At 37.6% G+C, this 16,772-nt stretch overlaps 1 protein-coding gene across 1 annotated transcript; it reads left to right on the top strand.

Moving 5' to 3' along the window:
• The first annotated feature begins 1,363 nt into the window (after positions 1-1,363).
• Positions 1,364-9,158, top strand: LOC132152094 (succinate--CoA ligase [ADP-forming] subunit beta, mitochondrial). The gene is made up of 11 exons (XM_059560779.1): positions 1,364-1,499; positions 2,516-2,711; positions 4,730-4,829; positions 4,916-5,078; positions 5,311-5,439; positions 5,539-5,677; positions 6,567-6,728; positions 7,022-7,164; positions 7,261-7,381; positions 7,935-8,023; positions 9,020-9,158. Exons 1-11 carry the CDS (start codon positions 1,416-1,418, stop codon positions 9,092-9,094), a joined length of 1,401 nt encoding a protein of 466 aa, XP_059416762.1. The 5' UTR covers positions 1,364-1,415; the 3' UTR covers positions 9,095-9,158.
• Positions 9,159-16,772: the final 7,614 nt, after the last annotated feature.

Below are 16,772 nucleotides of genomic sequence, written 5' to 3'. Positions count from 1 at the left end.
TTCTTCCTGCATGATGACTGTGACATAATAATGGTAGTTTTCCTCCAGTTTGATGGAGTTGATGACGGATGCAAAGCAAATGTTCTTCAGTCAGATGCCAGCTTCCTCCATCACCTCTCTGGGCACAGTCCTCAGGTTTCTCTGATAATTCCAATTAATTCACATGCAACCTGTATGTTTAAATGCACTAGCATATAAGAAAAGTTAACATGAATAAAGCAGGAATTAGGAACATAAACGTCTTTCTAATTTGATACAGTAATGTTAACATCAGTAAAAGGCAACACGGATGCACTTCTGTGACAGTGAACTCACCCAAATTCAATGTGACCTCTTGGTGACTGTTAGGTGCCTTTCCCAATTTTGGTTTTTCTTTTTCCTAACAAGACACATCCTGGATTGGAGTAGTCTAACACAAAAAACAATTTCCACAAAAGTCCAATTCCAGGACGTTTGAGGATGGGTTTTCCATTTTGAATAGCCTCGGACATTGTATTTAAACTGTGTTAAAACGAACAGTTATATAGTGGTAATCCAAACTTTATATGACCTTAATTATTTACTTGGAGTACCATCTGAGACTTAAGCCAAGATCTAACCTTTCAATAATACAAAAATAAAATTACAAACAGTAATAAACAAAATCACTCTTTATTGTATTGTACAAAGTAAAATACTGCATTTTTACAGTTTTAAAACTGTAAAATTAAAATGATGTACACTGTAGACATCTTATTTCCATTAATGCTGTCTTTCTGTTATAGCTTCTCAAAAGGCATACCTAGATCTTGACAAGGTGGATGAAACATTAATAGATCTGCTTAAATATAATTTGTGGGTAAAACATACATTTGTGAATAAATCCATTTTTGAACGATATGCACATGATTCAATAACTTTTCACAACGCACAAAAAGACACTCACTTGCTGCCATCTACTGGCGTACGGATGTAAAGAGTCACTGAATCAATCTTTTAGGTGAGCGGCCGCACTGAAAAGATTCGAGTCACTGGACTGAATCAAACCCTTTTCAGTTAGTAAGAGGGAGGGACATGTGCAATCATGCTGGGAATTAATCCACATGAGCATAATTAAGCAACTGTTTCTGAGTCTAAATTTACCTATATCTTACTTGGTAGATTACTCTCCTGACAGAAAGCATACCTTTCACGATCTTGTTGAAGATTGTGCAATGTGAGATTTACAAATGGTAGTTAATCATCTTAATTTCCAAAGTAAAGCGAATCTTTATCACAGTAAACACGTGAACTGATTTTAATAGTTAGCTTTGGTTCATGGGGAAGGAAATAGCCAGCTGTGATTCTCGATGCGGAGTTGCGCAGTTGACGTACGTCTTGACGCAGGCGCGCCCAGTCATTTGTTTCTCTGCTGCGCTGCTTGAGCACAGAAAAACATGGCGACGTCCCTGATTTGTGGCCGGTTGTCCGCTGGACTGAGGAATTCCGGCTCCAGGACGAATTTAAGCTCGGCAGCTAAGGTCAGCTTTGCGAACACCCATTAGATACCTTTATCCGACTGTCATTTGTGAAGCTGCTTGGTTTTTTGATCACGTTTAATGACCCCAAATGGGCGATTTTCCTTTGACATTAGCCTTCAGGCTAACTGCCATCATTATTAGTAATGCTTGGATTAGCAAACCTATTCATTATCTACTGAGCGGATGCTCTTTTGTAGTTAGACAGATCCAAGTTGAAATATCTGGTAGTTTAGTGTGAAATTTACGTGGTTAATTAAAGTTTGTAGTTTGTTTATATGATTATCATTCACACTGTACCTGTCATCTGCCTTTTCGAGTTAACGTTGACCTACATGCACAGAGGGCCAGACTGTTTTGTTTCACTTCAGTGTTTCTGTTGAAAGTCTAAGTTAACCCTCAAACCACTCAGATCTGCAAATATGCCTGTTATAATGAACAAAGTGATAGACAGTGTTTTTAACGATAATCCTTCCTGAATCATATAAATTTCATATAATAAATGTCGAAATATTTGGTCAGTAGAGGGTTGTACCCTTGAGTAAAACACACAGGTTGCTCCATAAAGCACTATTCCTGTATTGAGTCTACAGTATGTCACTTTGGATCATCGCAAATTATTAATCAGTAATTAATTAGTCAGTTAATCATCTTTGTATTGCTGGCGCAGACAGTCTGTTTCAATAGGTGTTGTAATTCCACATATTCTGATATCCCATTCCCATATATTACTGTAAGACTCTTGAATTTGCTTGGCTTCTACTAAAGTATGTTAAGTGTTCATCTATTGAGCAAGGGAAAGGGAGAATCCCTTTTCTTGTAAAGCTGAGACTTTGCTTGTTCTTGTTTCCGTTTGTAATTTGCATTTAGCAATCTACAAAAGTTAGTGTTTGCAGTGTAAATATGACCATGGCTTTGTAGCCACAGTATCCCTTGGTTTAATCTTATTTGGCAGGGTGTACATAATTTATTTGTGTTGAATTTAATGTCCATTTTCTGTCTTTACTTTAAATTACCAGGTGTTCGGTGGGACATCAGGTCTATTTGGTAATCATGGGAACCAGTGGTCTCCAATGCTGTCAGTGCAGCAGCAGAGGAACCTCTCCCTGCATGAATACATGAGCATCGGACTGCTGAAGGAAGCGGGCATCTCTGTGCCTGCGGGTTTGGTGGCCAGCACGCCTGATGAGGCTTATGCTGTTGCCAAGCAGATCGGTAAGAACTCATGAACATATGCTGGGCATTAATTGAGGAAAGTTGTCGATACTTATTCTCAAAGGGATGCAGGCTGCATAACTGTTCCATAACATATGCACATTTGTATTTTTCACTGTTTACATAATTTAAACATTGGAGTGATCTTGAGTAGTATTTCAACAAAGCATATATAGATTTAGGGAATACCATTGCCAATGCTTTTACATAGGTCAGATTACAGAGTTTTGAACAGGACAGCCAGATCACCCTATGTAAGGTTCTTAAATTTGCTGTGTTTCAGCTGTTGTGCTGTTTTCAAACACGCTGCAGTCTAAACATAGATTCGTGCCACCTCTGGAGAATGTGGCTACCCTAACCTTTAATCTAACTGTCAGAATATAGGCAGCACCTGCACAGACCCATGATGGACAGGCAGTGCTGTTAGCTGGAATACAGGAGGGTAGGGTGTCACAAACATGGAGGAACTAGTATAAGACTGAGAAACATGTAGCTTAAGAGATTGGGTTTACGTGACCAATTAGTTTGAATCTTGGTGTGTCTCAGATCAGCATAATATTGGAATTCACTCCTTAACTTGCTGTTTCCAAATTAATAATCATTTGCTGTGCATTTCATTTCTGGTAAATGCCCTGAAATGTACATTAAGGGTTGCAAAAAGTGGAAGTGTTTTGTTTGCAGAATTGCAACATGGACAAAGCTGGAAATATGCATGGTTTCAAAATGTAAAATCAGCAGTTTAATGTGGGGTACTTCCCTTTTGCAGAGCTCCAACATGGTACAACTTTAAAAGGGTTCGTTCACCAAAAGCTGAAAATTCTGTCAGTATATACTCACCCTCTTCTTGAAGTCTAAATCCTATAACGGATGTTCTGTGGAGCACAAAATAAGGTTCATCAGAATATTCATGCTGCTGTTTTCCATACATTGAAAGCAATCATGGAAAGACTTAATTCCAGAAAATAAGACAACAGTAATATTGTGAAATAACTTTTAAAATGTAAATAATTATCTGTGATGTCAAAGCTGAATTTGTTTGCAATCATTACTCCAGTCTTCAGTGCCACATGATCTCTTGAAAATTATTCTGTTATGATGATTTGGAGCTCAGGAAACATTTCTTATTATTACCAATGTTGAAAAAAGTTGTGCTACTTAATATTTTTGTGGAAACTGTGATATATGTTTCAAGGATTTGTTGCTGACTAGAACGTTCAAAAGAACAGCATTTATTTCAAATATAAATATTTTGTAACATTATGTCTTCAATGTAACATTTTATAAATCTAATGCATTCATGCTGAATATATTTATTTAAAAAAAAAAAAAAAAAAAATTGCCTTAAACTTGACCAGTAGTGAAGAACAGTCAAATTCAAGCCATTAGGCAGGAAAAAGGCAGCATGATCATTTTGCTCAATATCTCCTTGTTTTCATAGATCTTTTGGGGTTGGAACCAAATTAGGTAAATGACATTTTTTTTTATTAATACAAATCTCAACCAATACCACTAGTAAAATATGTAGTTATGTCTGTTTATTGAAAAGTTGGCTTGTAAAGTTCCAACTCCCAGTCAAAATTGTATTAACTCCACCTTATTGTTTTTACCAAGCAGGCGGAATTGAGGCTTTCCTAAATCATTCTTATTGGCGTCATATGTCTGTTGTTTACAACTGGTTATGCAGTTTAAATCCTAGTGAATCAAAACTATTTAATCCTTCCCGGTCTGTTATGTGGCATTACATTTATCATAACAATCAGTTCCAGACTTTCATAAGCCCGTTCTGTGTGTCTGCACACCAGGTCTGTGCAGGTTTAGAGACTGTACCTAATTACAGTGTGACTCACTGGTTGAGCAGCTCTGTAGTGTATTTTTCATCTCTGTCAATTTAAGTGGTATTTGTTTGTTTGCTAACGGCCTTTGAGCGTGGCCATGTGTTTTGTGTACTTCTCTGTCTGTTTGGTTGGCATTATTCAAGGCTTTTTTCATTCTTGTTTATTCTTTCTCTTTTTTTTCAGGCTCTAAAGACCTGGTGGTTAAAGCCCAAGTGTTGGCGGGTGGTCGAGGCAAAGGCTCTTTTGAGGGAGGATTGAAAGGCGGAGTACGAATTGTTTACTCGTGAGTGTTTGTACCTGCTTTATTGTTCATCACTTTATTACTTTTCCAATTTCCCTTTTGTCTTCTCACTTTCATTGTGTCTGCAGACCAGAGGAAGCGAGAGATATCTCCTCTAAGATGATTGGCAAGAAGCTGTTCACTAAGCAGACCGGAGAGGCAGGGCGGATCTGTAACCAGGTGTTTATCTGTGAGCGCAGATACCCACGCAGAGAGTATTATTTTGCCATCACCATGGAGAGGTCCTTCCAGGTGAGAGGACGGTACTGTGTTTTATCTATGAAACTGCCTTGCATATGTGTACATCCAAGTACATAAGTCTTTTTGCAAGCATTCAAAAATGACATCACCAATCTACATGCTGCAGTAAGCAGAATGGCCAATAGAGGGCAACTTTTATTGTGTTGTGTCCTGAAATGCCATCACTTTACTGGTTTCACCTGGCCTTAAAATGATCACATAGGTTCTGCTTCACCCCCTACAGGGCCCTGTACTGATTGGCAGTTCTCAGGGAGGCGTGAACATTGAGGATGTGGCTGCAGAGAATCCCGATGCCATTGTGAAAGAGCCTATTGATATCATGGAGGGAATAAAGATGGATCAGGCTATTAAGGTGAGGTGCAGAGTATAATATAGCTCTGTAAGACAGTTCCCACACTGGCCCCTGCTTGAAAAATGCTTTTATTCTTCTTTTTCGCTCTCTCTATTTTAGGTGGCAGAGAAGATGGGTTTCCCCCCTGCATTGATCAATGAAGCTGCAGAAAACATGTTGAAACTTTATGATGTGTTCATCAAGTATGATGCATCTATGGTAGAGATCAACCCAATGGTGGAGGATTCATCTGGCATTGGTACACAGAAGCAGACACCTTGCACTTTAGATCATTATGTATACATTTAAGAAGAACCCAGTCCTAGGGCTGCACAAAATAATATCAGTATCGTGAAATGGCTTTTTGGATAAATAATTATTGTCACTGTGGGTTTTAGAGTTAAACTTGACACTGTGTACATTTACATGTGTGCAGCTCATGATCTAGGGTTTGTTTCAGCATATCATAGCAGATTGGTTTGTTTACTGTGAATTGAGCCACTCTGAGATGATGAACCACTGTTATAATATAATATATACTGTACAGTGCCAGTCTTCACTCTGAAGACTCTCCAGGCTGTATTAATTTTTTTTTTTTAGAGTACAATAGTATTATTCCAAAATATTTGTTTTGTATATAACAATAATCACAAAAAAATGAGTACTTAAAAAAATATTGTTTTATAGTCATATTGAATAGGTCAAAAACAGTGGGAATGTGACCTATGAAAACTTGAAAAGTTGAAAATTTTGTAACGGAAAAAAAAACTTTTCACTTAATGGTCATGGAAATAGATTTGAGATAAGAAAAGAGTATACTGGAGTGTGAACAGCAAATGTTTAACCCAAATCACTGAAGTTAATGCGAACTCAAAATAGTAATTTTTCAGGTGTAATCTTTTTTTTTTTTCTGTGCTCCTCAACAAAATCCCCCCAGTCATTTTAGATTGGATAATAGTATCAAATAGAGCTATTCAAGATTCAATTTCAAAACAATTTCTGTGTTTTTTCAGGTCCAGTAAATATAGCAGAAAAACAAATGCAATGTCAGTTTATTCCAGTGTTGTGCAGCTCTACTCAACACTGTAATACTCTATAACAGGCTCATAGATTCTGCATTCATAGATGACTTCTTATGTGCTTTGCAGTGATGTGTATGGACGCTAAGATCAACTTTGACTCAAATGCTGCCTATAGACAAAAGAAAGTGTTTGACATGCGAGACTGGACCCAGGAGGACGTCAGAGACAGAGAGGCAGCCAAAGCAGACCTCAACTACATCGGCCTAGATGGCACTATCGGCTGTCTGGGTCAGTTCAAAAAGCCATGACCATCCATTAGTGAAACATTATCACAGCATTGAGTGGACGATTCAAAAACCAAACTCACATATCAGCATTCTTGATATATTTACGTTTATATATATATATATATATATATATATATATATATATATATATATTATAATGTGTAATATTAGAATTAAAGACCTTTATATATTGTATTTTGCACTTTTAGTAAGCTAGATATGATTTGTACCATTTTAATTAGTTTGAATATTGAATATGTGTGAGTCTATACATGCTATGTCATCTGTGTTTAGTCAATGGGGCTGGACTTGCTATGGCAACTATGGACATCATTAAACTGCATGGCGGAACACCTGCTAACTTCCTGGATGTTGGAGGCGGAGCCACTGCACAGCAGGTGACAGAGGCCTTCAAGCTCATCACATCTGATAAAAAGGTATTGTCATGATAAAAGGAATTACATTGGCTTCTGTGTTTATTGCGGCTATTTTTATTGCACCTCTCATGTCAGAAAAATGTTTGTCCCTAACAGGTCCAAGCTATTTTGGTGAACATCTTTGGTGGCATCATGCGGTGTGATGTCATCGCACAGGGCATTATTATTGCTGTAACTGACTTAGAACTGAAAATCCCCATCGTAGTGCGGTTACAAGGTGAGAGAGACCAAACTCAGTACTATGATTATGATTGATGGTGTGGGTGACTTTGATTAATTGAGAGGTGGAGGGATGATTTGAAACCCATTAAAGTATTTTCAGTTCCCATATTTCATTTAAAAGGTTGCTGATCTTAAAAACTGGATCATATTATCAGTTATGCCTGCAAGAACAAGCACTTCAGGTTTCCTTAAAAAATCACATGAATAGGACTTATCAGGCATATCAGAGGTTCTTGTGGTCATGGGAAAACCTGGTAATATTTGAGCATATTTTCAAATAGTTTTCAAGGCCTGGGAAAAAGGAAATGGCAAATGCAAATTACTATAGTAAATATAGATTTTTCTAGTTACACACTACTTTGTAATTTATGTCACTGGTTAGATGTTGCTTTTGTATAAAGTAATACTTAAGACGTTGATGCTTCAGTTTCTTTTTTTCAGAGAACCGTTAACCAGTTCACTGATTGGTCAGAATGGTGAAAAAAAGAAAAAGGTGTCTCATGTTTTCAGGTCCTTCATCTCACTCATTACGCTTGTCTGATCTCCAGGAACAAGAGTAGACGATGCCAAGGCTCTGATCGCTTCCAGCCCTCTGAAGATCCTGGCCTGTGATGATCTGGATGAGGCGGCCAAAATGGTGAGTTGCTCTTATTTATGCATGCATGCTAGCAAATCCAAAATGACATGAAGAAGAATCTACCCATCATGGTTTAGGAATCAAAATGGTAGTCCAAAGAAATATGAGATTTTAAAGGAGTTGTACACCCAAAAATAAAACAATCTGTCATCATTTAGTCGTTGTTCCAAACCCATATCACTTACTTTTGCGAGACAGGAGAAAATTTCCCACAACTTTACCTGCCATTAATGATTAAAATAGCAACATTTACTCTTTATTTGGGGGGGAATAAAGAATCAAAATTCACATCATGCATACACGTTTCAAACAAGGATCAGTTCATTAATAGTAGTTAATTCTTTAAGTTTCATGAACTAACAATGAAATATACTTTTACAGCTTTTAATAATCTTGGATCATATCAATTTCTATTTGTATTATTTTAATATTTCAAGTTATAAATAAAACATAAATGCATAATACGTCTCTCAGCTATAAATTATAAATGGCTTTAATGTTTTGTGAGTGAACAAACAAACAAATTATGAATAAATCATCTAGATTAATGCTGTGTAAAAAAGAAACAAAAAATTCATTGTTTATTCATGCTACCTAATACAATAACTAAGGGTAACAAAATACACCTGTGTCATTTAAAAGGGGAAAGTGTACAAAAGGAGAAATCAAAGAACATGTTGCAGGCCATAAATCTTTGCGTCGAACAGAATCAAATCAAATCTCATTATTACTATACAATGACTCTACAAACCAGATTTCCAGAGACAAGCAATGGAGTGATCATACAGCTGAACCGCTGGATGATCATGGCAGCCAAACAGAACATATTACTTTTTTTTTTTTATAAAGATGTACCGTTATGTAACAATCATTACTTTTAGATTTTTACTATTCAAATTTAGTACATTGTGTTATAATTAAATGGATCATAATTAAAGCTCAACTGTTAAACCATACCTTTCTCTCTCTCTCTTTCATATCTCTCTTTTCCTCTAGGTTGTAAAGCTTTCTGAAATTGTATCATTGGCTAAAGAGGCCCAGGTTGATGTCAAGTTCCAGCTGCCCATCTAACAAAGCAAACCTACAAGCCACATCACTATTCACACCATCTTACATGAACTGAATCTAAGCCCAGTACTTGTGCTTGTCTAGTCTCAGACCTCCAGTAGAGTTCTCCACAACCCCGTGTCCTGGTCAAGCTCCTGTCATCTCTCGTTTCTGTCTCATCAATGCTTTCAGATTGTTAAAGGACATGTGTGTCTGCATGGTACCACTTTCATTTCATGCAAATCAACCTCACCAGAGTGCAGAGCCCATCAAACCAGTCCACTAACATATTGTTGGATTTTTTTGGTTCCATTGGTTTAGATTGGGTCAGTGTTACTGCCTACTGTTGTTTTTTTCGTCAATGTTATCATTTGTTTGATTGCTTAAGTGGAGGATGTATTTATGTGGGACTGTATTTATACTGTTGAAATGTTCGGAGATCTGACTCTTTGGGTAAAGAATGTCTCGGACACATTGGTCCTATCTTTTGCCACATATGTATACACACACAGTATCATTAAAAGAAATTCCCACCCCCTCGTTCTTCATCCCTCCCTCCCCTCATTTTCTTTTCCGGCGGGAGGGAGTGTCGCTGCAGGACGTCTTCTCTGTTCTCCTGAAGAGAAATGCACCATTTCCCTTTTAAGTAAACGCACAAGCACTCACAGGGAATATGTGTGTTGTTGGTGTTCTCTCAGTCTGACATGGAGCCACCAGTGCAGCGGCTGCAGAAAACAATAAAAATATTGAAGTGTCTCAGAGGAAGATGATTGATGCTACTCACAGACTCTCCCACTGTCTATTTTTGAAATGTAGAACATGCACTTCTATGGCCAAGTAAGTTCCTTGAAGCATCTTTCATGTTAGATTTGGTCCTGTAGTGAGAATTTAACTTTCTCAAAAGGAAAGTGCTCTGAATTTGGCAGCTCACAGTTTGAGGTATGTAATACTTCAACCATCCAGCAGCATTCCTATTCAACTCCATGGTAGTTGTTCAGCTGGTGCAGCCCCCCCCCCCCCCCCCCCCCCGGAAGTTATGCTTAAAATAAGAATTTTTGTCTAAAATGTCTAAAACTGCACTCTGTTAGGGTTACAAATGACTTGCTTCTAGCATCTGACTTAGACTGCATTTAGCTGCTTAGATCGATTTTAGAGCAGTGTTTGACATAATAGATCATGAAATACTATTACCTGGATTACAGAATGTCATTGGTATTCAGGAACAGTCATTAAGATTGATTAGGTCGGGGTGCAAAACAGTTTCTGGAGGGCAACAGCCCTGCAGAGTTTAGTTTCAGCTAATCAAGTCATTCAGGCTTCTTTGAAAACTACTTGGTATATGTGTTGGAACAGGGTTGGAACTAAACTTTGCAGGGCTTGGCCCTCCAGGAATTAGGTTGTTTAGATCCTACCCATCTGACTGTTACCATTGTGTCTCAGTAAATGAGGAAGCATCTAACCTTACAGCTGTAAAATATGGAGTGCTGCAAGGATCTGTGTCAGGCACTCTCCTGTTTATATATATATATATATATATATATATATATATATATAAATATATATATAGTGGCGGACTGGGACAGTAAATCAGGCCGGGAATTTGACTCCACCCCAGACCACCTCTGTTGCTGCACATGAATTGACTGCTCTGACTCAAAAGCTGAAATGTCCACCTCTTTTTCAACAGCATGAGCACTTGCAGCACTAGTGCTACTGTTGCTTCCTTCGTCACATTCAAAATAAATAAATAAGCATTGTACACTATAGGCTACATATAGTAAGCTAGAAATGGAAAATAAAAATTTCTGGTCAAATTTGCCACTAGAAAAATAATTTATCCCCATATGTAAAACAGTGTGTTAGTTTGTCATTAAGATGCTCTTTTAATGCTGATCTGTTTTATTTGTCAAAAAGAGCACGTAATAAATACTTTAAAGAAAAATGGGCAGTTGTAGAGCCCATTGAGATAACACTAGGTGTGCGTTATGACAACAAATTGAATAAGAAATCTGGTACTTATGACCAAGTTCCAATGAATGATACTTTTATATATGTGCCAATTTTAGAAACATTGAAATTCATGTGCAGAAATCCAGACATTTTTGACCTCCTAAGGAAAGATTGTAGATCAGAGCCTGACACTTTTACAGATTTTAGCGATGGAAGTTATTTTAAATCCCACCCTTTATTTACAACAAAAAGACATGCATTACAAATTCAAATATACTATGATGATTTTGAAACCGCTAACCCCCTTGGCTCCAAACGTAGTATCCACAAAATTGGCTGCCTTTATTTTATTGTAAGAAACTTGCCCCCAAAATTTAACTCAGTTCTGATGAACATTCATTTGTTAGCACTTTTTCACACACAAGATGTAAGCAAGAGTATACTTGAAAGCCAAGGATTAAGTCTCCCATTCTCAGATGAGCAGATATACGGCACCATCGCACAAATCACTGGTGATAATCTAGGAATGCATTCAATTCTTGGTTTTAATGAGTCATTTAATAGCCATCATTTCTGTTCGCCTTTGTTTAATTGAAAAGAATGATTCTCAAACAGTATACAGTGAGGATGATCCTAAGGTGGTCCTTCGTGCACAAGAAATCTTTGAAATACATTGCAAGTCTCTCCAGGAAAACCCACAATTGAGGTCACTATATGGTTTGAAAAAAAAACAAACCATATAAGCTTTTTGGACATCTCAAACAAAACTTTATATCTGAAGAGGATTTACTTTCAAGGATTTATTCTTTTGATTATGGATTTTTAGAACGAAAAACACTGGAGTTTGTTGCTTATGTTACTTCAAATAATGAACATTGTGTTTTCACCTTGTCTCACTTCAGGTTTGACAGTGTATTTGAAGCACTTGATTGCTGACCATCACAAACTATTCAAGTACTTGTATCCTCATAAAAATTTGATTCCTAAACATCAGGGGAAGTCGTGGCCTAATGTACAGTGCTCTCTCCACCTTCAATACCATGACTTAGGTGCCCTTGAGCAAGGCATCAAACCCCCAACTGCTCCCTGGGTGCTGCAGCATAAATGGCTGCCCACTGCTCCGGGTGTGTGTTCACAGTGTGTGTGTGTGTGTGTGTGTGTGTTCACTGCTCTGTGTGTGTGCACTTCGGATGGGTTAAATGCAGAGCATGAATTCTGAGTATGGGTCACCATACTTGGCTGAATGTCACTTCACTTTTTCACTCACTTCACACTCACATGATACATTACCCTTCTTCTATAAGGAAAATTGGCCCCTTATTATATATGTGGTCAATGAGGTTCGAAGCCAAACATAAGATGTTCAAAGATTTTTTTTTAAATTTCAAAAACATAACAAAATCCTTAGCTAAAAAGCATCAGATGGCCATTGCGTACCATTGGGAAACCTTCACCCTCAAACATAATGAGTTTGGGCCAATTAAACCATTTTCCATAGGGAATGAGGTCAGCAATCAAATGCTTGAAATGTTCATATCAAAAGATGTTTTCTCAACCAGTTGGGTTAAAGTTGATGGTGTAGAATATAGAGCTGGACTTGTGGTGTGCAGTGCTATCGAAAGTGAAATGCCAGTCTTCTGTCAAATAAGTGATGTACTTTTGGTTGAAAATTACATTTATCTGTTGGTAAACAAACTATTCACAGAGAATTTTGATGAACATCATCATGCATTCAGAGTAGTACGAAGTGAGGAAAGGTGTATTATCAAAATGTCAGAGATTAAATTTTATAAGCCATTTGATATTCAAAGTTCATACAGTGTTGTGGATGAAAGTTTGTATATCATACCTTCTTTTGTAATGTTTTAATTCGACTTCAAAATGCACTACAAGTGAGAAATACAAATAAACAAGTCACTGGCAAATATTTTGTGTGCTGTTGTTTATTTAACATTATTTTGTAGATCTTTGAGACCATACAGATTTAACCACCTAAAACATGCAACTCCGAGCAGTGAAGATTTTGGCTTCAGGCTGCCTGTTTCAAATGCGTCATGCTTTAAATAAATTAAAACAATATATTTCTTTGCCAAGGGTGATGTACATCAACCTATTAAAAAACTGTTTCATATGAACAAGTTTTAATTTCATGCAATCTTAGAGATGTTCTAACATAATAACTGTAGGCTATGGAATATATGTTTATGGGAATATGTTAAAGTTGAAATATGGGGTCAGGCAAACTCATGTTGATATGGTCCCTTCTGTGAGCTTAAATAACCTCTACAGCTCATCTATCTGTACTGGATGATAGATGCAGCATCTTTGCAAAAACTGTTGATCTATCGCAAACTTGTTGTTTTGTGGCAAATTTGCAGCAAAGCAGCAAATGGTTACCAAAGGTGCACAGCTCCTCGCAAGTAGTGGTGAACCTGCATTAATGAAATTAATGATTGACGCCTGTTTGTTTTCCATTGCAAACCATTTCCATCATCAAATTTTAGTCAATACTTACATTTCTGTTGCATTGTAATACACTTCTCAGCTGTTTGGATATACCTCTGTTGAGAGCCAGTCGCTATTGTGGTATTTTTATTTCCTTGATCGTTATAGCTCAAGTCGAGATTCACCTCAGTGGAAATAAAATTTGCATAATTTCCCACCATGCCGCAGGCTAGTTCATATTTACCTGTTTATGTTTGGTGGAGTGGGGGCTCTGAATTTTTTCTTGCAGTGCTGAGGTTTATACGCCCCTGAGGCTAAAATTATCCTCAGCTTTTGGAGAAGAACTTTTTCAGGGCTTTGCCTGTGAACTCACTGGAACTAAGTTGAAATGACATCCTGGAACATTTTATATTGGAGATTTGCATTTGACTGTGGGAACTTTTCAGAAAGTAATTTGTGGATTTAAACCATTCTTATAATATCAGAATGTATCATTCACTTCATTGCCCTGTGAATTTTCGTGACAAAAATAGAGCCCTATGATTTACACAATGCAGAAAACAGAGACTGACTCTCCGAATCTATTCATTAAAATGGAATTCACTGTCTAACAGAATTGGGCAAGATTTGGATAAGTGAATCAAAATAGGGCTGTACACTTAATCAAACCGCAATATGGACTAGTGTCTGTGGGTATTAGACTGCAAAAAGACTGCCTGAAATATGAAGTCTGTATGTTCCGCATGTCTTTGTGTGAAATGGCGCAGTTTTGTCTACACATGTATTTAATCTAAAGTTTTCAGTCTTTGCCTTTTCACTATAGTCTATAAGGACTATGCCCATCATGAACTTAATGTCAAGAGCTGCTCTGAGACTCATTTCACCAGCATATTACCATTTCATTTGATAAAACGAACTATCATTAAAATTGAAGAAATTGAAATTAAGTTAGAAATTACATAACTGTTGTGTAAACATTGTGAGTTAGCTGCTCTATGTCACTATTGTACATAAGAGTGTAATTTTCAAAATAATAGTAACACTAATGATAATACAGTTTATTAAAATATTATTTGTAAGGAATACCACAATTGTTTTTCAGTGCCTTAATTAAAAAAGCAAAACTGTTGTGTAGCACTTTTTGTTTGTTAAACTATTATACTGTTACTAATACTGTTTTAACCTTCTTCATTTTGCACATTACCTGTACATTTGACTGGTTATTATTATTATTGTTGTATTAGCGTATTTCAGGTTTACATTTTCATTATTATGTTTATCCTTCATATATTTTATGCATTTTCTATGGAGCAAACCAGATCTACATTTCTGTGTGTGTATGTGTCCAAATATAAAATGGAATTCGGGAAAAACTAAAACAGGGCCCTGCGCAGGGTATCAAGTGGTTTCAAATGGATGCTAAAAAAGCAATATTTGGAAAAACAGACATCTCATTTGCACCTCAATTCTTAAAAATTGCCCTTACCAAAGGCCTCAAATTAAGCCTTTAGTGTCGACCTCTCTCCAAAGCCATATCCCTTTATTAACTATTCTCATCATATTCCCTATTGCCTTTCTCAATCCATTCATCCCTCTCTCCCTCCCTCTGTTGCCCATCTTCTCTCTCATTAGTTGTGCGGCTCTGACAGGGGTTCATAAATCTTTTGCTGAGAAAGGTGAGAGAGGTGAAGTTAAGGATGTCTCCGCAGTCCGCACCCCTCCTACCTCACCTGCTGTTATGGAGCGATGTGTCAGGTGGTCCCTGGAGACTCACCCACCGCACATGTGCCGAGTGTTTTTCTCTCTGTGCTCTGAGTTTGTCAGTTGCTGCATCAGTCATGCTGTTTTCATGCTATTAAAGATACAATGTGTAACTGTTAGTACTGAGCCGCTGTTGCCCGAGGGATTTGATGCTAAAAGACTGTCTTTAAAAAAAACACACTGTGTGGACTTGTTTGAATGGAATGTTGTTGTTTAAAAATGTCTGCTTTTGTTATATGCTCAGTTGACAGCTGGTTGTACATTGTGCCATAACGCCTGTGCTCAATTATCAGTTTTCCGATGTTGAGAGAGATGCTACTGATATGGGTGACGTGAGTCTTCAACAAACTTGTTCATCAGTTTGTGACAACAGAAATTACTCTCTGTTGCCTTGGTAACTGCAGATTCCAGTCCCCTTTCCAACCCTACGCTCTCTCACTGTTCTACCAGGGGTGTCAATTATTTTAATCTTTACTTCAATTTCAATGACACTTTTCAGACACAGACTCCAACTGCACCTCACTGCCATGCGAACAAGCATGGAAAAGGTACAGGTGATGAGGAGCTTTTGGAGAAATTTTTAAATGTCATGGTAATGAGTAAATGTGATAAAAGGCATGACAGACCCAGTCTTCAAGTTATCCTTTTTTGATGATAATATTCCATATATGTAAGTCCTGTTTAAACCCAAAATAAGGATTTTGCTTGTATGTGTAATTTTGAAATTTGTAAGTTTATTTTAAAATGTGAAATTTAAATCTTTTTAGCTCAAATGATAACTTTATAAAATTGGTAAGATTCAACAGATACTGAAGCTAAGCTTCTGTGCTGTGCTCCAAGGCGGGGTGCATTAAGGTTCAGTGCTCGGTCCTCTGCTTTTCTTTGCTTAACTTCTTTGGACACAAAGACACATGGCTTCCCCTACTACCACTATGCAGATGATGTGCAGCTCTTTTATTTCAACCTGACGATGCCTCTGTATGAACTTGTATCTCTGACGATGGTAAAGGCCATCTCTGACTGGCCCACACCTGGCAACCGAAAATCTCTGCAAAGTTTTATTGGATTTGCTAATTTCTACAGGCGGTTTATCCGTAACTTCGGCCAGGTGGCGGCTCCTCTGACAGCATTAACCTCCACAAAGAAACTGTTTTGCTGGTCCTTAGCTGCTCAAGCAGCCTTTGATGAACTTAAAAGGCGGTTTTCATCTGCACCTATTTTAATAACTCCGGACCCTACCCGGCAGTTTATTGTGGAGGTTGATGTGTCAGAGGTAGGTGTCTGAGCGGTTTTATCTCAACGATCCCCTCTTGACAATAAATTACATCCTTGCACTTATTTTTTACACCGATTGTCCCCCACAGAACGGAACTACAACATCGGCAACCGGGAGTTGCTGGCTGTTCGGCTGTCTTTGGGGGAGTGGCACCACTGGTTGGATTGCTCGGCGGAGTCGTTTCTGGTCTGGACCGACCACCAGAACTTGGAATATATCCAAACAGCCAAACGACTGAAATCCAGGCAGGCTCGCTGGGCGCTCTTCTTT

The sequence above is a fragment of the Carassius carassius genome, chromosome 10, assembly GCF_963082965.1.
Source record: "Carassius carassius chromosome 10, fCarCar2.1, whole genome shotgun sequence".
NCBI classification, from domain to species: Eukaryota; Metazoa; Chordata; class Actinopteri; order Cypriniformes; family Cyprinidae; genus Carassius; species Carassius carassius.
The sequence above is the reverse complement of the archived record's forward strand: the minus strand, read 5'-3'. Positions and strand labels throughout refer to the sequence as shown.

Bases quoted from the DNA above. Each gene is read 5' to 3' on its own strand.
- LOC132152094 (XM_059560779.1), top strand. From the start codon at position 1,416: ATGGCGACGTCCCTGATTTGTGGCCGGTTGTCCGCTGGACTGAGGAAT. The intron at 5,440-5,538 runs GTGAGGTGCAGA...TCTCTATTTTAG, and splicing joins AGATGGATCAGGCTATTAAG to GTGGCAGAGAAGATGGGTTT. The intron at 8,024-9,019 runs GTGAGTTGCTCT...CTTTTCCTCTAG, and splicing joins TGGATGAGGCGGCCAAAATG to GTTGTAAAGCTTTCTGAAAT.